The sequence below is a fragment of the Xenopus tropicalis genome, chromosome 1, assembly GCF_000004195.4.
Source record: "Xenopus tropicalis strain Nigerian chromosome 1, UCB_Xtro_10.0, whole genome shotgun sequence".
NCBI lineage: Eukaryota > Metazoa > Chordata > Amphibia > Anura > Pipidae > Xenopus > Xenopus tropicalis.
This window is the reverse complement of record NC_030677.2, coordinates 166,471,746-166,493,504: the sequence shown is the minus strand read 5'-3', so window position 1 is coordinate 166,493,504 and position 21,759 is coordinate 166,471,746. Positions and strand designations below refer to the sequence as shown.

General features: G+C 38.9%; 1 protein-coding gene across 6 annotated transcripts in view; it reads right to left on the bottom strand.

Moving 5' to 3' along the window:
• osbp2 (oxysterol binding protein 2) overlaps positions 1 to 21,759 on the bottom strand; it is a 125,591-nt gene that overhangs the window by 79,442 nt on the left and 24,390 nt on the right. For all 6 annotated transcript variants that reach the window (XM_012968645.3, XM_012968653.3, XM_031892872.1 and 3 more), the window contains one exon: positions 6,036 to 6,244. In XM_012968645.3, coding sequence (XP_012824099.1) covers positions 6,036 to 6,244 — 209 coding nt within the window. The remainder of the gene's footprint in view (positions 1 to 6,035; positions 6,245 to 21,759) is intronic.

The following is a 21,759-nucleotide window of genomic DNA, read 5'->3' as shown; positions in this document are numbered from 1 at the left end:
GTCTGTGTGTGCCATAGTTTGCCTGCCCCATGCTGCCTGTGGGAGGTGAACCTCACAGGGGTTTAGTTTAGGTGTAGTTTTAAAATTTATAACTGATTAGTATAATTTTCTTTTGATACAGTGTGGGACATAGGAACCTATTAAAAGTAATGGGAAAAAACAAAATATTCCCAACATTTGTTAGCCCTCTCTGTCCTGGCAAATTTCCCTAGGACAATTTTAAATTTTCCTCTTTACAAACAGGGCCTTTAATGTTTATATAAAAGTGTCTAGAACTAAGATATAGAAAAAATATATAAATTAGGAGGAAATAGCTCCTGTGTGGTCATCAGTGGAATTCAAAAACTGTAATAGGGCACCACATTCTGGTGAAGTTGATTATGGAATTCCTCTTCTGAAAATCTTTTGCTAGTTCCTTGGTTTTCCTGATGGACAACTGAAAGGCTACTGAATTGAGCCTTCCTGCAACCTGGCTGCATTGTGAAGAACTGATTGAATGCAGGAGGGCTACTGAGACATAAGACATTTGTGGAAATGTAACAAAATAGTTTTTTTTTCATCCCTCAGGAACTGTAATAAGTGTGAGCTTTAGGTTTGGAAAGTTAAAGTAATATGTTTTTCGTTTGATCTTGCTTCTCCATGTTGCTCCATGCTTTATTTGTGGTCGCTTCTTCAGAACTTGCTGACTACTGAGAACTTGGAAATATATTAGGTGGGGGCACCTATATCAGCTACACAGAAATCACAGCAGTCTATCCAGAGGGTTTTGTGTGGCAGCCATGTTGTATCAGAAATTTGAAAATGAGTTTGGTAGGCTACATTTCTATTCAGTCCTATAGCTCTATCTTTACTGCCCCACTACAAGGCTATTTTTTGGTTTCCTTATCTGTCTGCCAGAGAGGTGGTCATTTTGGCATTTTACTGCCATTAGATTTGCCACATTAGTGCCACCTAGAACAATATATTTATTCTGCAGAAACCATTACTATACCTGAGTTAATTGCTTTAGAAGCTTTCTTGCTTTTCTAGCTTTAGAAGCTGTAATTTTAAGTAGCTTCCTGCCTGCAGTCTAGCCCTTATAGCTGAGATCACACATTCCTAAGGGAGGGGGGAGGGAGTTCTTAGCATTTTGGTGGGAGAAGGAGAGGGGAGAGAGAACTGTGCAGACTCTGGCCATGGGAATTAAGGATGTTTCTGAGAGAGGAAGTCAAAAACTGTAACATGATGTTTACAAAAAAAGAGAAGAAATACTGTGTTTCTTTTGATAGAGGAGTCAGTGCAGTGTTTCTGTAAGTGCTTATAGCTGTATTTACATAGACCTTTCTGATAAAGCTTTTTACCTTTTCTTCTCCTTTAAAGGAAAATACAAACTTGCGTTCTTCCATCATGTGCATTCCTGCAGTCCATCCCACTGAAAGCACTTTCTTATAATTAGAAATAATAGCATAAGGCTTCTGAAACTTAAGCCCCCGGCACAGTTGGCAAAGGTGAAGTGAATGTGCAGTGCAGATTCTTCAGTTAGGTAATGAGGAAGGATATGAAAGAGCAAAATCTGCATGTGTATTTAGATCCAATATGGCAGCTGCAACGGCAGTCCTGATGCTCATTTTGCATTAGTGAAAATTAGTTATGTAAGCTTATTTGGCTTACCAGCTCTAGCAGTTCATGGAAAGGGGGCATGGGCTTTTTAAATTTGTATAGTATACAAAATCCATGGAGGAGGCTTTCCTTCTGCTTTAAAACCTTGTATTTTTAAATGCAATAAAAAACTTCTGAAGGCTTATTTAACCAATTTTATTTTTGAGCTACATGAGCAATAGCTAAACTCAAATAAAAATTTTGGAAGCTACTTTAACATGTAAATGAGACAACACAAGAAACCACAGATGTAAATAAGCAAAGAAAATGTTTTTACAAAGCATGGAGCTGAAAAAAGTGTAAAAAGTTAAAGTATTGTCTTATTTATTTCTATACACTGTGCAGACAAAAAAAAACAGATGATAAAACAACATGAGAAGATGCATTTAGTAATGAAAGCATTTATTGGAAAGAAAGCAGTGGCATGACATGCAACATCAAATGAGTGAATACACAGTATAATACACATTATAGGCATGCAAATAGGACTACTGCAATAAATACTGAGAAGCTTTAATATTACATCAAATGTAACAATCTAATATAATACTGTATTTTTACTAGAACGGGTGCTCCGTACCTTTAAGTTAGCAGGAGCCTTGACGGTGCTAGGAACTGCAGGGGGAGTGGAAGGGGTTAATTAATACAGGCTAGACTGAGGGAAGGAGGGTTGGTAAAGTAAGAGGAGGAACCAGGATAGGGAAAGTAACGGCAGAGGAAGAGGCGGTACCATTACCTTGTGGAAAGTCAAGGAGCATTGTCCCACCCTTGAATATAGCAAGGTGGACTGGGTCGGGGAGGGGTTTGTTTATGCTATCACAGCTTGGTGGGGGCTAAGCTCCAGTTTGTGTCAAAAGGTGGATGGTAACCTCCTCGGACAAGGGACCCAGGAGAGTAGTGGATTCTGGTTACCTGCTCTCACTTGCCCACCTGAAGCTGCTGCGGAAGGTGGTCGGCATGGCAGGCAGCCATGGTTGGTGGTTTGGACTGAGCAAGCACTCCAATGGGCATGACATGGATGGTTATTGTTAAAATGTTAATCATTTTATAAATGATTTTGTATTTATATATTTACATATTTTCTGTTAATAAAGCTGTGTCCTGTTATATCCCATCCTGGACATCATTATTGTCTCTGAGGTACCAGGGGTGGGGGAAAAGAGCTAAGGTAAGGAAGCCTGCGTAACTGCCCCTGCACTGTCAAGGAACCATTGATGAAGCCAAGTCAAATCTACAAAAAAGGGGAAACTTGCGCTCAAAAACTAAATTTTAAGCCATTAGGTGGGGGTGCAATGTAGCTGTGACCACAAAATACTTGTAGACAACAATATCAATATATATAGGATATTAAGACATTCTGCATTAAACTACCAAAAAATGCCCTCCCCTTTAAGCAAAACAGGGATTGTTTGTCCATATATTGTAATATACATTGCTTGGTAGCTTAAAGCACAGATGTCCTATAAATATTAGTAATGAGTGAGTGCAGAGGATGTCTTGTCAATTTATGGTCACAACCACAACCCCCGCCTAATGGTTTAAAATTTGGTGGTTGAGCACAACTTTCCCTTGTTTGCTATAGTTTATATAGGTGCAGTGACCAGCTCCATGTTGTAGCTCCCACCCTTCCCAGCTACAGTCAGGTGATCCCAGTGGAGACAATAAAAGGGCAACCATTTGGGGGTTTTAATCTTGAAAGCAAAATTGTTACAGGTAAAACTCAGTCCCTTTGTTAAAGGGCAAGGAAAGTCCAACTAAGAGTTAATCTCCTTTCAAAGGCATACCTCCAGTGGTGTCATCTGTGCTTTTAAACCCCTCCATTTCAGAACTATTTCTGTTCAATCAGCTCATTAAAGAAAAAAAACATGGACTTAACTAATAAAAATACCCATCATCCACCTCTCTTTTACTAAGACCAAGACCCTGGAGCATGTGCATATGATAGAATCAGAGGCAGCGCATGCGCATCAAAAAATACTCGTGAGCGAGCTTTATAAGCCGTGTTAGGGAATGCTCACCAAGACTGACCCTGTAGAGCCCTCCCTAGCAAGCACTCACCAATAGCAACCATCTAGAAGTTAGGCAGGTTATATATAGGCATTATGGTTGAACATGATGGACGTACGTCTTTTTTCAATCTAACTTACTATATCTACCACTGTGATGTAAATTATATTTTAAATAAGTTATTTATGATTCATGTATAAATTAAAATAAACAACTGTAAAAAACCTTTAGATAACATGAAAAGTGTGTTTTATTCTGAATGTACCACTAACACATTATTGGTTATTACAATAGAAAACAGAATTGTATCCTTTATAAAGTCCTCTGATGGAATAAGATGTATCATGGAGCTCGCCTGTAGCTGGAAACAACTTGCTGGGAAAGCTCAATCAACCTATGTCAGTCAGTAAAATATTCTTGTACACTGATGAATTTTAACAGTAGAAAACATAAAATGAAAAGCATTTAACTCTCTGTTAATATGAACTGTTTTCTCATGTATACATGTTTGGGCCAAAATTCTCACTGTATGTGCTATAACAGATGGTTATGATTATTGTCAATGGCATTCTACACTGGCGGCATTGGACCGTATGTTGTTTTCTCCGCCAAATGTTGACTTGTATTAACTTTAAGGGGACATAAAACTTACAAATCTTTACTTGAATTGTAACTGAACAAGTGAAAAGTTATGTACTTATGCTGTACATATTATAAACAAACTCTAAAGTTTGCTTCCCTTGTTGTCATCCTTGATATTATAACTATTATCACACCCCTACAACATCAACTGAAGTTCCTTTCAAGTTAAACCATATTCCCTTGCTGGTGTCATGAAAATAAGATGACAATCAGATTGACTGGAGTGCTATTAAAGGAAGATTATGATGATTTTAGTACAATGTTATGTTCTTACAATTAACACCTTTTAGGCCTATGGCACATGGCAATATTCTTTACCAGTTTTTTTAGCTATCAGAGAAATGCTCAAATCCACCACGCTGACTTCCCATTCATATGACTGGAAAACTCGTGGTGGTGCTGGAACTGACACTTTCAGGCTAAAACCACTCAAGTCAGCATTTCAGGCTGAAAAATATCAGTTCTAGCGCTGTCACATGCTTCCAACACAGGTAATTGGATGTTGGATGCAATAGTAGTAAGTGCTTCTTCACAAGTAGAAAATACTTCCCATGCGCCAGGTGTGCAATAGCCCTTTTTGAGGGAAGGTACTGCCCTACAATTGGTATATCATTACATATTAATCTTCACTATTTCTATTAGACAAACTAAAAGGGAAAATTAAAATGTAATGTAATGTGTAAAATGCAAGAATTGAAAACAACATTTTATCATTCTGTGCCTCCTTTTTGTCACATTCTTCTGTGCTAAGTTGTTCAGTAAAATGTGTCCAAAATATTTGAACTAAACACAGAAAACTGAAAACAAACAGTGATTGTTAGATACACAAATGTGCATTTATTCTCTTCAACTAAATGAACGCCATAGATTGGTCTAGCGGTCAAGGCACAAAAATGGATTCAATGCAATTAAAATGATACTATTAAATGTATCCATGGGCAGGCAGCAGCTTCTAACAAGCAAGGTTTTAAAGATAACCCACTTGGGCCCATTACAATGTCAGAGGAAAGGATCAGGAATATCCTGAATATCTGCATTGTTAGTAGTTTGTGGTGCCAGAGCCGCTTACCAATGTTCTAGCAACAACAATCGGTCATGACGGAGCTTTCATTTGAAGCAGTGTGGCTTTTTCATGGTGAGGGCAGTGAGGTTGGGGAATGCCCTTCCTAGTAATGGCAGATTCTATTTATGCCTTTAAGAGGGGCCTGGATGAGTTCTTGAACAAGCATAGTATCCAAGGATATTGTGATACTAATATCTACAGTTAGTATTAATGTTTGTATATATATATATATATATAGTTATATAGTTATGTGTGTTGGCATAGATTGGTAAATATAGGTTGTGTGTGCTGGGTTTACTTGGAAGGGTTGAACTTGATGGACTCTGGTCTTTTTTCAACCATATGTAACTATGAAGTTAACTAAGGGCTCTGCACTGTGTTCTCTTTAGTCCACTAATGTTAAAAATCTGTCATTTCCTAGGATGCAACCGTGGGGTGGAGGTTAGAATTATAGATACATTTCTCTGCTGCTTCCTCTAATTCTGGCCTGGCCCTAGCGGCAACCATTATTAAAATTGGGCCATGCATTAAACAGCAGCTGCTTTTTGTTTGCTATGGGTTACTGTACTAAGGTAACCATGGCCATACAACATACTCTAGTTTTGCCAACTGACCAACATATTACTCACATCAACACGAAAGAACCAATCTGCTCTTTTTTTCCATATTCCAATAGCAACTCTACCTGACTGGTTGTTCATCATGCGGATAGCTTTGGCTTTTGCTAGCTCCAAAGCAGTAACCCATCTTTGCCTCTCCACCTCACAGCTTGCCTTAAGATGATACGTTCTTCCTCCGTTGGTCAGGACAATGTTACATGAATCTTCAGTGTCGATATGAGCTGTTGACAAATTAATGGTTCCTCTGCAGGTGTGGGCCATCTCCGCCTGTGTCCTAAAGGAACCAAACACAAATTCTTAAATCTACTCCTGGAATCATAGAAAGGCAACTAAAGAGTTCTCAAACATTAGGAAGAAATGTTATATTTCCACAAATTTGTATCTGTAAGTATAATTGGCCTTCTGACAAGTATATATAATGCTATATTGTAAAACATTAAATGTGCCGTAACATACATTTACTTTTAGAAAAACGGTCACAGCAGTTTTACACTGCTAACATCAGGCATTGCATTAAGTCCATATCAGACTGCTGACGTGACCCAACTTGGTGGGAAGGTACTGATTCCCTCCTGCTGTCAGCAAATCTTTAAAATCCAAAAAAGAGTGTGAAAATTGTCCCTTGGAGGTGCCACCTGCATAGCAATTTAACCCACTGGCAGCCAGCTAGCAGGCTTTTATAAATAACAAAGATGTTTAAAAGAACATTCTGAGCAACTTTATATTTATTTGGTTGAGGCTTTATATCTCCTTTAATGTTAATTTTAATGTTCAGTGCTGGAATAACAATAGGATTGAGTAGTAAAAGTATTTTTTGTGGCAACATTAGCTAACTAATACATGCAATTAAAGGGGTGGTTCATCTTTAAAGGAGAAGGAAAGGTAACAATTAAGTAAGCTTTATCAGAAAGGTCTATGTAAATACAGCCATAAGCACTCACAGAAAATCTGCACCAATATCAAAAGAAACACAGGATTTCTTGTCTCCTTTTTAGTAAACATGTTCATAGGTATCGACTTCCTCTCTCGGAAAAATCATAAAACTCACACCCTCCACCCTTAGGAATGAATGATCTGAGCTACAACAGCTAGAGCTGCAGCAGGAAGCTATGAAGACCAAGTAAAATGGCAGCTCCAATCTAAAGGAAACAGAGAAAGCTTCTAAGGCTGTTTACTCAGGTATGGTAATGCTTTCTGCAGAATAAATATATTGTTCTAGGTGGCTCTAACGTGGCGAATCTATTGGCAGTAAAATGCCAAAATTACTTTCCTTCTCCTTTAAAGGACATGTAAACCCCACACACAAAAATTTAATCAGTGAACAGCCTCTCTGAAATCTTTCAATACCTGCCACACTGGTTGTCCAAAGGTTAATAGTAAGGCTGCAACATCTCCTTAATCACTTAGATTTCCTTCTCTTCCTGTAACCCACTCGCCCCCCCCCCCCCCCCCAAACAAAGCAGAACTTTTATCAAAGACAGTTCTACCTGTGTGAGCCTGTATTCTTGATGAAATGTATGCTGAACAAATAAATAAAACAAATAAAAAATTAAGACCAACTGCAAATTGTCTCTAAATCAGTGGTCCCCAATCAGTGGCTCAGGAGCAACATGTTGCTCACCAAGCCCTTGTATGTTGCTCTCAGTGCCCTCAAACCAGGTATTTTTGAATTCCTGACTTGGTGGCAAGTTTTGGTTCAATAAAAACAAGATTTACTACCATATAAAGCCTAATGTAAGCTGATAGTGTGCATAGAAGCTGCCTAATAGCCAATCTTAGCCCTTATTTGGCACCTCCATCAACTTTTATGGCGCTTGTGTTGTTCTCCAAGTCTTTTTACATTTGACTGTGGCTCACAAGTAAGAAAGGTTGGGGACCCCTGCTCTACATCATTCTAAAAGTTAACTCAAAGGTGAACAACCCCTTTAAAGCCAATAAACTTTTTCTTTATCTTAACTATGGCTAACACAGCACAATCCTTTACAATCAGAAGTGATTAATGACATAAACACAGGATGACTGAACTGTTATTATAATAAATAGAATAATGAAAGCTTTTTAATAGCAGTAATCCTGATATGAAAATATTCATGTAGTGCCCTCAGTTAGATGGCTTAAGTCATTTCTAGTGACATAACAGGAAAAATAAAGAGGCAGCTAGGGCACGGCTTTCTATTTTTGGTATTACCAAGGGACCTTAAAGTAGGACACAAGTCTGCTCTTAGCTATACTGCTTTGTGGTAAACCATCACTGTGCTAAACTATTTTAGACATGTATTGGGTTTCTCCAATCCTTACAGCATAAACAATTCAATTATATCTTGAATATTATATCAACAAGGTCATAATATATAACCCCATTGCTGAGGGCAGACAGCCTTCCTTTATACTGCTAAAGTTAACACAGAAGGCAATTCCTGCATGTCTAAACTACTGAAAGGTACAGAGGTTAACATAAAAAAGCAGGCCCGGATTTGTGGAGAGGCCACAAAGGCCCGGGCCTAGGGCGGCAGAAGTTTAGGGGCGGCATGCCGCCCCGCCGCAAGAACATTTTTTAATTTTGCTCCCATACGGAGCAGTTGGGACCTCTCCCCACTGCTCCGTATGGGAGTTAAAAAGAGCGTTCGCGCATGCGCAATGGGGAGCTGGTGCTTTGCGCATGCGCATTGGGGGCGCGTTCGCGCATGCGCACTGGGGTGCGCGTTCGCGCATGCGCATGGGGGACTCCCACAGGGGCGGCCTCGGGGCGCACCGGAGAGAAATCCGGCCCTGTAAAAAAAGGCCAACTTTATGATATAGCCTATTTATGAGTAGGCTGCACTTTAACGAGAAGATAAACATACAGTAAAATGGGTATGATACAAGTTTAAATCTATAATAGCTACATCTAATTTAAAACTTCCTAAGTTTAACTAAGCAATAACTTTAAAACTAAGTATGGCATAGCCCTTTTTCTACTCAGGCACAATGCCATACAAAGTTGCTGTTACTATAGCATAATAATGTCTTAAATATAAGACTATAATACTAGCATTATTTGCAGCCCAACAAAAAAACAAGTTCTGTCCTAAAAGGGAAAGATATTACTAATTGTACAATCATTTACTGATGGCTTATAAGCTTTACATGAATTTAAGGTGCTACATTACGACACTCCCATACTATATTCCTATACTATAACTTGCTTACAAGCGTCACTGATTCCCTAGGGGCAATGACCCACAGATTAATTGCCTGTGGTTAATCCCAAATACTATGGGCCACTTATCTCCCTGCAATGGCTTTCCACCAGAAATAAAGTGAATCACCAGTGGAAAGCCATACCTGTTGCTTCCTTTTCCGAAGTCACACGAAGTTTCCTCCTGCAGGCATAGCAGCTATCCAAAACTGTCTCACTCACAACCAAGAATGATAATCTGGTACTCAAAATGGAAATAACTCTTTATATGACTCTTCCATTATGGCACCCAACAAGATCAATTGGTGCCAAAAATGATACCGAGACCAGACTTTTCTCCAAATCCAAAACTGCATTTTTGACAACACAAAAGAGCACCAGTTGCACTGCAAATTTCATACAACACGGTTACACCTCTTCCTTCTTCGAAACAAAATGTGCTTGTCTGACTCCCACTGCCATCCTGACCTGATTAAAGGAGAAGGAAAGGCTAGTAAAGAGTTATTCTCAAGCTAGAGGCATACATTCATTTCTCTCAATAGTGCCCTTAAGTCTCCCTATATTTCTCCACTTCAGAAGATCCGAGGCCACATAGGAAAAAAAACGCTGCGCTGTGTTTTTCAAATTCCCATAATTCCACGCTCCTGCACCGAGACCAAGACCAGTTACAGTTAGAAGCGCATGCACATTTTCCATACTGTATGAGCGCGCTTGCAGTTTCTCCATGTCGCGCTCGCGTCTAGGGGGAAGAATGAGGTTTGCGCATGCGCATTTAGTTACACGGCGCCATGTTAGACTAATTTAAATATCCAACATGGTGGCTGCAATGAGCTAAATATAGTGTAAAGTTAAAATGCGCACTGCATCAAACATACAGGACATCATGGTTAAAAAAATGTAGCGATCAGCTACAGGGACATAAGGACTTTGGATTTAGGGGGTCGAGATTTTAACCCTTTCCTTCTCCTTTAAGATAGAGGATGGATATAGCCATGTAGCTTAGAAGAAGAACCTCCTCTTACCAAACTTCTAAAGAGAGGGGCGATCATAGATCAGAGGGAGTTTTGTACAGTAGAGAAAGGTGTAAAACCAGCATGTACCCAAGTTAGCTTTACATACCAAAGACTAAAACACATGTGGGTATTATGAAAAAACTCCATATCTGCATAACAACCCAAGTTTGTATTTAGAAGGGGTAGGAGCATTAGTTGCATGGTATCTATATTTGTGGAAGGGGGCCACTCAGCATAAAGGATGACGTTTGCCAAAGGTTCACTGGGTGAATTTGTGCACTAGCGCAGCAATCCACTGCTTCATTTTTCTGGTGTGCATGGCTTACAGAACAGAAAGTCAGTGTCTTTTAAGGTTATATAGATAAATGTACTGGTAGTTATTTACACCTATAATTGTGAATATGCTTATTTGTCTTACTAAATACTTCTTATTTCTTAACCTTATTTCACACAGGACCCCAATTAAATATGATCAGTTTATGACTCGACATTTGCTTAGAGTTAAAGAGCTCTCTCCGTCGATTTAGTATAACCTCATAAACAAAACGCCTACCCAAACCCAAACAAAGACATTTTTGAGTACAAATTAGGCATATGTATGGATTCATGCACTGGAACACAATGTACTTTTGAAGACCAAAACATGTAATAGCTGCCAAAAAAGTTTCTTAATGTGTACCAACAAAACAGCATAGCAAATATATATACAACACTTGTTGAAATATAAAAACATTATGTAAGTACATACAGTACATTAATAAACGGAAACATTAGATTATTTAATCTATGTATGTACACATACATACATACACACACACACACTGTAAGTACATACAGTGCATTAATTAGAAAATGATGTCAACAGACTAAGGATAAAACAGTAACTGTATTTGCTGGTGCTTGTGGCTCTCCATCTTTCCTTTGGGTTCCCTTTTATTCTTCTAGCTTCTAGTCTGCTGGGAAATGGGGGATTATTATGGTGAGATAGGGAGTGGTGGATGGCTGGTGCAGTTTGCCAGTCCCAATATGGCTGCCGCTGATGTCACGGTTGATGTTTATGGGTGAGCCAACCTGAGTTCAGAAAGTGTCCAGAATAAGCTGCTCTAAAAGGGTCAGTTGGAAATGGTGTGGTGTTTTGAATGAGGGGATATAAAGCTTGGAGGGATGGTATTGCTCCTGAGATAACAAGAATAAAAGAAAAGGCAGAGACAAAGAGACAAAGTAGCAACTAAATAAAGAGACCACTAGGAAATGTTGATAACAGGGACAGCTGCTCCGCTGCTATCAGCCTACGTTTTTTTTCAGGCTGAGAGAAGCATGTCCGCTCCCTTCCCCAGCTCTGTTGATCATCACCTTAAAGTATAGCTTCTTTGATGACATACACTCCATTACCTTCAATATAACCAGAGATGCTGTTGTTGAACTATAAACTCATTGTTAGCCTGGATGCAAATGATTATATCTTCATATTGGATTTGAATGCAGATGCTTAGCTGTAACATTTTCTGTTTTTAATAAAAAAAAAGTGAGGCAGGGCTTATTATTAATGTGCTACAATTTACATAAGAAACAGCAGTTCTTTGCATCCTAAGTAAAAGAGGGAATCGAACTGCAGCCTTTATATATAATAAATATTAACATTTTCCCAAGTTGGATACTTTAGAGAAGTTATTATTATCTGAAAGAAACTTCTATTATAGAGTTTCAACCTCCTCATATTGTTATTGATTTATTCATCTACTATGAAAGAAGTTGACTGACCTCATTGGCTAGAAAGTGCATTGATAAGCTGTGCTTCACCAAAATAAAAAGAACAAACCCTTTGCCCAGGATTGTTTGCTCTGGGTTACTATTTCCTATGTACCTCTGGCACAAAACAATCACTTTCAGGCAATTCTTTGGCATTCATCACTTAGCTTATCTGAAAACTTGGGTTAAGTTTTCACATAAATTATAAGTGAGTTCAGTAAGTGAAGAATATGGAAGCATATGGAAGAATAAGAGTCAGAACATGTGAAAACTATTTGAAAGGGTTAAGTTACTATGACAAAACATCCATACAAAGGGTTAAGCCTTCAGCAAGTACAGGAAGTTTGGAGTGGCAGGAGAAATGAGACAGCAACTATAAAGCTTTAATTTTGCCAGAAAATCAAGTTTATTTGATTACTCCTGCATAAACAAAACTGCTGCCTCAGTTGCAACGCTTCCGCCTTTCTTACACAGTCGTGATTTGTACCCTTTCTGCTGTCTCCATCTGGCATTAGCCTTATCTATACCTTCTTCTGCTTAGGTGCTTCTTTTCCCTATTAGTCTGGAAAGGTGTTCTGGGATAAATTAAACATTACACTTACAGTACAATTAAAATTGTAGCTCAGTAATATTATAAAATAGAATAAAGTTTATTGTACATTATGTTTTGGCCTTCTGCACCAGCCCAAAGCCTCCACAGCCCTATAGCAGGGAAGATCTGTGCCTCCAAATATGCCCCCAGTAGCTCTCCATCTTCTTTTCTGCTGATTCACTGTACATGCTCTGTGCTGCTGTCACTTACTGAGCTTAGGGACCAACTCGCAGTATACTGTAAATATAGAATATAAATGTCACCAGTGCAACTAGCATTAGAATTTAATAATCAGCCCTGTCACATCAGCTTATTAAACAGGCCAGCCTCATATTCTGCTTGATAATTTGTGACAACCCTGTTGAGCTTCATAACATCTGCCCAGAGCACACTGAGCATGTAAGTGTCATTGACAATTCTTCTAAAATTATGCTACTACAGAGCTGCTGAAAATTTAGGCTGGTGCAGCAAGTTCAGTATATAACGTATGGCCTAAGGTGGGCATGCTGCCCAGCTGCACCAGAAGCTTGCTTACATCTAAAACATTGGGGACAAGGCACGCGGGAGATTTTGTCCATGTTGTATAAATGAACATATTTGTCTATATATGGTGCCTATCTGGATCCTTTTATTTAAAGTATTTTTCTTTAAAAGTTGGGGAATTCCCAGCTGTTTTTTTTTTTTTGGTTTTTTTTTAGTATTAATATACATAAAGGGTGTTATCACTTTTGCACTTTTATTCAATGAGCAGAGAAATGCCTCTACATACTGTTCTGTAATGCAATTAAGCAATGCAGAATTATGGGTGGAGGTAGCTCCATGGGATTTACAAGTTTATCTGGACACAGAACCAGTACAAACTAGCCATGAATACCAGTACTATAAAATCAAATTTACTTCGCTGCTATGGGGGCAGATTCATTGCACATAACTGTTACTTTATGGCTGCCTATCCATAATCTGATATGGCGCTTTCTCCTACATTTGAACTGATTCCATTTAAAAAGGAATAACTAGCTTTACAAATATATTTCACAAAATGTGAATGTCAGTGTGTTTAGCAATAACGTAAGTAAATGGCAAAACCGGTTCCAGTAACACCACACAGGATTAATCAGAATAGCAATGTCTAACATGACGGCCACAACCATTTCACTGATTTGTAGCTGTTACCTACTGCTACACCATGCTGTGTTGGCATCTTGCTATTACATTATAAAAATGTAATGAAAATGGCTCTGGGCATCTCAGCAGTCAATTCAAATGTTAGTATCGGGAACAAGCAAGGACATTCCAAAGAACTATAAATGGTGCTGCTGACACATGGGATATCTGACACAGTTGCTTAGCTATGCGCTTGCCTGGAGAAGGCTGAAGCTGCACATCACTAAAATCATATCACTACAGGGTAGTTGTATATGAAAGATTATAAGTAACCTCTAACATAATCAAACAAGAAAAATAAGTAACTCTTGATATCAGTAATTTGCTTTTAATTTGTTTGGAGATGATAATAAGAGTATTCAAACCATGCTATGATGGGTAAAATATTGGGGACTTTACACTGCTTTAACAGTGAATTATAGCTGTGGAAGCAAAGCTTAGTCTACAGAAGTAAAAAAAACATTGTATGAGGCTTTGGCTGTATCCCAGTACTTTATGAAAGATTTGGATTTGGCCGATTCCTTATTATTCACCACGCCAAGCTAGTTCTAAGTACACAAATACAGAGTACATGCTTGGATACATTATATTAATATTTCTAAAACAAAAATACTGCCAAAGAATATTTACAAGTTTGCAAAATGTGGTGTTCTGTATTGCTCTATTAAACTGATGAAAAATAGTATCCCTCATACTTTTTCTGTAATAGTATACAATATAGTATACAATATAGTATCGTAATAGTATACAATATAGTATTATATACTATATTATATACTATTTTGATATTTATCAGTGTAAGGCTTAACTTTTGCTCATATCTTGTTGGGCCGTCAAAAAGAAAGTTCATTAAAAAGATAGTGCAGTTGCCTACACCAACCACTGATATCATTGCTTTCATGTTCTATTATTATTGCTATAATTATTGTTATTGTTTTTAATATTAAAGTGCATTTATAAGGCACCAACATATTCTGCAGAGCCATACAATAAATAAGTTTATTCGTTGAACATACAGAATTACATACAAAACAACCAATAACTGATACAAGAGGTGAAGAAGGCTAACTGGTGGTGCATTGTATTGTAGAAAGTACAACATTTGCTACATTTGTTGATACATTTCTCAGCAGCCATACAAATGCTAGCAAATAGTATATTCATTGTAACAAATGTTTTAAAACATAGTTTGGAGATCATGCTCAGCAGAAAACAATGACACTGCTGAGATATATATCAACTGTCTGCAATTGTATCAGTCAGCTGGAAACATGAGATGGCCGAAATAAATCAAATACATTTTTTATAACTTAAGTCACCCTACTTATTCTGGAAAAAGCACATACATACTTTAGAGTGCAAACTCAACTGGCCTTTAGTTCCATTTCTAATGACTGAGCATGCAGCACAGATGATCTTGAAGTGAGACCTGTACTTCCAATGCCTTGAATAAAAGAATAAGTATAGTGCCCTGTCCCAAAGGTAGAAAGCCAAGATGTACTGCAAGGATGAACTACACCTACTGCTTCTGGTGCCCTTGGAAAGATATGCTGTGTAGGAATCTAAGGTCAGTCCTTAAAGGAGAAGGAAAGGTAAAAACCAAGTAAGCTTTATCAGAAAGGTCTATGCGGATACAGCCATAAGCATTTACAGAAAATCATGTGAGTCCTCTATCAAAAGAAACACAGGATTTCTTGTCTCCTTTTTTGTAAACATGATCTTAGGTATCAAACTTTCTCTCTCAGAAAAATCCTTAATTCCTGGGGTGGAGTCTGCAGCTCTCACCTCTCTTCTTCTCCTGCTTCCCCCTCCCATAAGAATTCACTCCCCCTGACATCAGAATGTGTGATCTATGCTACCAGCAGCTAGAGCTGCAGCAGGAAGCTACAGGACACCACGCTAAAATGGAAGCTGCTATTGTAAACAAAATTTCTTTACTCAGGTGTGGTAAAGCTTTCTGCAGAATAAAGATAGCATTCTAGGTGGCACTAATGTGGCTAATCGATTGGCAGTAAAATGCCAAAATGACTTTCCTTCTCCTTTAATTCAGCAAGTGGTGTGGCATAGCATCTACATATTGTATCTGTGCCGGATTTGATGACAGTACCCCCAATAATTTGTGCCTTATGTGCTTTGTGTGCATGCCTTGCCAGATGCTCCTTGTGAAATTTAAGAAAATTAATTTTATAACAGTAAAATGATACATACAATAAATATATTACTGCAATCTGCAATATAAGATTTTACAACTAATTCAGAACATTCTATATCACGGCTGTCCAACTGGCGGACCCCCTCTGTGCGGCCCCCCACCTGTCTGGCTGCTTTGATGGCTTACCTTTGTGTAAGATTTGAATGGTATCAGTACTGAGATTAACTGGCCTCCTGCATTGCTCACACCTCAGATTCAGGCTGTAATCCCCTGTATTGTTTAATCATGTAATCCCCTGTACTGTTCACACCTTTTAATCCCTACATTGTTCATCCCCTGCAGTTTTCACACCTCAGGCTGTAATCACCCACATTGTTCAACTGTTCACACCGCAGACATTCCCTCTGACACATCCAGCATTGTGTCACTGTATGCTGCCTGTGTGTGCCATAGGGCAGGCATAGTATGGCACACATAGGCAGGGGAGGGCAGGCAGAGTATGGCACACATAGGCGGGGAGGGCAGGCAGAGTATGGCACACATAGGCAGGGTAGGGCAGCAGAGTATGGCACACATAGGCAGAGTAGGGCAGGCAGAGTATGGCACACATAGGTAGGGTAGGCATAGTATGGCACACACAAGCAGCATAGGGCAGGCATAGTATGGCACACATAGGCAGGGTAGGACAGGCATAGTATGGCACACACAGGCAGGGTAGGGCAGGCATAGTATGGCACACACAGGCAGCATAGGGAAGGTAGAGTATGGCAGACACAGGCAGCATAGGGAAGGTAGAGTATGGCACACACAGGCAGCATAGGGCAGGCAGAGTATGGCACACACAGGCAGGGTAGGGCAGGCAGTACTCTGCCTGCTCTATGTTTCCCCTATGCTGCCTTTGTGTGCCATACTCTGCCTTCCCTATGTTGCCTGTGTGTGCCATACTCTGCCTTCCCTATGCTGCCTGTGTGTGCCATATTCTGGCCTTCCTTATGCTGCCTGTGTGTGCCATACTCTGCCTTCCCTATGATGCCTGTGTGTGCCATACTCTGCCTATTCGTATGTTGCCTGTGTGTGCCATTCTCTGCTTTTCCTATGCTGCCTGTGTGTGCCATACTTTGCCTTCCCTATGCTGCCTGTGTGTGCCATATTCTGCCTTTCCTTATGCTGCCTGTGTGTGCCATACTCTGCCTTCCCTATGCTGAACCTTGTGTGCCATACTCTGCCTTTTTGTATGTTGCCTGTGTGTGCAATGCTCTGCCTTTCCTATACTGCCTATGTGTGCCATACTCTGCCTTCCCTATGCTGCCTGTGTGTGCCATATTCTGCCTTTCCTTATGCTGCCTGTGTGTGCCATACTCTGCCTGTCCTATGCTGCCTGTGTGTGCCATATTCTGCCTTTCCTTATGCTGCCTGTGGGGGGTGAACCTGGCAGGGGTTTGTTCTGGGAGTTTGTTAGCATTTTATGGTCCCTAAGGTGTGTAATTACATGCTGGGGGTTGCTGTGCTATCCACAGAGGAGGAGGAGGCCTATGGATTTAAGTGTATGTCTTAATATGACATAATATATGTCTTTTACATATGAAGGAAGGGAGATATCCCTTCAATGAGCACCAACCATTGGGTTTTTGCTGTGTTGCCACCATTAATGTGAGGATGGTCTTAACAGCTCTTGTGATAACATGGATGTAGTTTGAAGTGGGTGCGGTTTAAAAAAGGGGAGTGGTCAAAACTGGCTTCCATTATTGGCCCTCCACCATGTAGGCCAGAAAAATTCCAGCCCTGGGTACCACAGAAGTTGGACAGCACTGTTCTATATCATTCTAACAGTTGTATGAAAACAAAATAACATAAGACTGTGAAACACTGGAATCTATGTAAACAGGCAATTAGTTAGTATAATATATCTATAATATAGGCTCTTTTTTGTATTTGAAAATCTAATCCTGGTACATGGCCATCTTGACTTGTTTTACATGTAAAACTAAACAGTGTGAAGTGGTTAACAACTTCCTACAGTAACTGTCTCTGGAACAAACAGTCCAAGCACAGAGGATTTACTAGAATAAGAGCTTTTCCAGAATCCACAGCACATGACACACTGCTCTGCCAAAAAAATTATAAAAGCACACAACAAGCAACTTACAGAAACTTGAAAAGGGTAGGACTGTGGATTTGGAACAGGGACATATTTGGAACTGCAAAAAAAATGACTCATTTTCTAATAAGAAAAATATTTGTATATCTGCTAAATGTACAATGTACAAATATGAAATAATAGTAATCAGAGGTTGCTACTTTGGGAGTTTTAATGTGCCTTTACTGTATCTTGATTTAATGGGTTTATCTGTATTATATTTCGTGATCCAAGAATTCAAGGAATACCAAGACCCTCCTTAGAAAAACATGAGCAATGGAAAACATTCTTTAGCTGGAATCATACTCTGCAAAAAAAAAAAAAAATCTTTATTCTAGAAGAGCAACGCATTCACAACTACAACGAAATGCCCTAAATTGAAATGAATAAAACATAAAAAGAAATGAAAAAGCCCAAACACTCACCACAACAAGAAAACTGTTTATCTTTAGCAAAGACCTGCAAGGAAACAGTAGGAACTTCAAGTGCACAAAAATCCTTCCAGCAACAGTCACTTGGGATTTAGTTGGATGGGAGCCTAGGAGCCTATTGTGTTCAAAAACTAAGATGACAGGACCCAGATTTGCACAGTTTGCCAGCTTATATCTTGGGCATAAGCCAGGAGGTCATTTTTTGACAATTTCTTTTACGAAAAAAGGTGAGCTCACCTTAAAATCTTTTTGTGCAATGTGGATACCGATATTCCAATTTGAGATTTATCTTCATTTTTGTTTCTTGAAGTATAATATACTATTTGATTACTAGAGTCACCAACCCCAGCAACCAAAACACAGACGTCCACAATAGCCATGTTTTTTCCCACAATGCAGCATTTTTTCCCCAGAAATCTGGCATCATTGAAGGCGCAAGCAGGCATTTCTTTTGATGCAATTATACTGCGCCTACTGAAAGGGCAACCACTTTGCTAAAATGGGTGCAACTGTAGGTGTGCTTCATCATAAATTGGGCACAACTGCACTAAATATTTCTGATGACTGCCTGGTATCATTTCTGGTGTTCACTGGTATAATTTTCATGTTTGCGGATAGATGCAGGATGCTGACAGAACTCTGGAGCTACCACCTGGTATATATATATATATATATATATATAGTCTGCAGAGAATCGGCACTCACCACATCAAAGGCACTCGCCGGGTGCTGACCAGAAAATACAAAATGCGTGTATAGAGAGCACTCACGGCATTATAGTATAGAAAAAGTCCATTTATTTAGTCACCGCATCAACGCGCTGATGCGGTGACTAAATAAATGGACTTTTTCTATACTATAATGCCGTGAGTGCTCTCTATACACGCATTTTGTATATATATATATATATATATATATATATATATAGACATCAGATTAATTGCACATTTTACTGACAAATAAGCAAGCATTTATACAAAAATGGCCACTGGTCTGGTTTTAAAATATGCTACTTGCATAGACTAAAAATACCTGACTTTAAACTGAATCCCTTCAAAAAAAAGTCTCACTCTGTGGTAGAGGATGACCCCCTATATCTGCCACTCATATGCAAACCTAAACTTACTTTAACACTTTAACCAGAAGTAGAGACTTAGTACATGTATAAGCCAAAACTATCATTCCTAATACTGTACCTGCCACTTCTGGCATATATTTGTATTGTGCTTGTCTGTGTATAAAAGATAAAAATGAAAAAGAGCATAGGGGTCCAATTTATTTATTACAAATTTCTAGCTCATTATCATCATTTATTTAGAAGTTTTCCAAATTGGTGTGCCATGTTATTATATAAACAACTTGTTAATTAATTAATTTTTTTAAAGCAAAGCTATAATACTATATCATTTCTGAAAGACAAGAAACAATTACATAAAGTTTAGCTCAATTAGCATGGTGGAAAGAAATATCAGAAGGGCAACATCTGCTCCATGGACCTATTGCCTCCTCTTTTGTCCGGGAAAAGAAAATAAACAACTTGCAGGCTGCACCTGTGCTCTGGCCTCCTGAGTCTCACACCCATCACATAGTTAAACGAAGGAGTGGTCCCAGAAGGCCACTGCACTGGTAAATATATATGTTGTGTTGTATATTGCCTGGAGAGTAGTAGTGTGTTGTATATTGCCGACATGTATAAGTCACCAGCACAGGAGCAGAAAAAGTAAAAACTAGATTTATATTAACAAAACTTATCAAATGTTACATTTGAGCAATTTCATCACTTCCATATTTCTAAAAACATTATAAAGAATATTAGCAAAATGAAATAATTATTAAAGTACGGGATATTCATAGAAAAACAGATGAGACATCCTAAAGAGCCGACCGTCTGAACACACAAAGACCTTGGGATCAATACTAAAAAATTGATCAGCAAACTAATTATTATTTTAAGAAAAGCTAGTCAAATATTAAAAGCCTCTCACACTATAAATACACAGATAGAGCCAACACTTCTCTCAATCATATACTGGATGTTGATTATCAGTCCTCCAACCCAATTATGACACAGATGGATCCCAGTGGTCAAAAAGGCAGCATGATACGATATTTATTATCCCCTTTCATATGCCTTTTATATGCTACTTAATTAAAAATGTTCCATCCAATTGAATAATTGCAGCTAACCTATATACAAGTCACACCAGATATTGTGCAATTTTTTTTTCATGACTGAGCAACAGATGTGTATCTTGTATCCATATATTTACAACAGTGTGGCCAATCCTGATTAGCCCCATTAGTGCCACATAGACACTATATTTATTCTGCAGAAAGCTTTACCATAGCTGAGTAAACAGCCCTAGAAGCTCCCTCTGTTTGTTTAAGATAGCCGCTGCCATTTTAGCTTGGTCTCAGTAGCTTCTGTGCTGCAGCTCTAGCTGCTGGTAGCTCAGATCATACATTGTGATGGGAGGGGGAAGCAGGAGAAAGGAGAGAGGAGAGTGCTGCACAGACTCGGGCCCTGGGAATAAAGGATTTTTCTGAGAGAGGAAGTCTGATACTGAAGAACATGTTTACACAAAAGGAGACAAGAAATCCTGAGTTTCTTTTGATAGAGGACTCAGAGCAGCTTTTCTGCGAGTGCATAGACCTTTCTGATAAAGCTTACTTAGTTTTTTCCTTTCCTTCTCCTTAATAAGTGTGGAAAGTAAAGTCATGCTCAAAGTATTACACCATTACCACAGTAAAACCACAGGGATAAGGTCTGATATTTGGCTTAGAGCACTGAAGACAGAAAACTGGTAGAAATTATTAATGCAAAAATGTTTAAATTCACAGATTTTTTCACATGCATTTTTTAATAGATCTGTCCTTCTGAGTTCCAGTTATTCTAGTGATGGATTGTGGATATTTTAATATTTTTGTGAATGCAACAGTTTGCCCTCACATACGTACATAACATACATACTTGCACCTGTCTGACACAACCTCTGGCTCACCCACTAATGCACCAACAGAAGTCCTTACACAACTAATATATTGTTCTGGTTTGTGACATCATTGTGGTCTCCATATATACATGATACAACTGTCTAGAAGTGCTGTTAGGATGTAGTACTGGACAACAGATTAACAGTTTTGCTATAACACACAATTCACTAGAAACAGTGCTCCACAAAGGACTATCAAACTACAGTGTTTCCAATGAACAGACACATGGCAAATGAATGTTGCCATATGACTGTCAACTAATTAAAACAAACTGCAGCCTTAAGGTGGCCATACACGAGCAGATCCGCTCGCTTGGCGATGTCGCCAAGCGAGCGGATCTTCCCCCGATATCCCCACCTACGGGTGGGCGATATCGGGG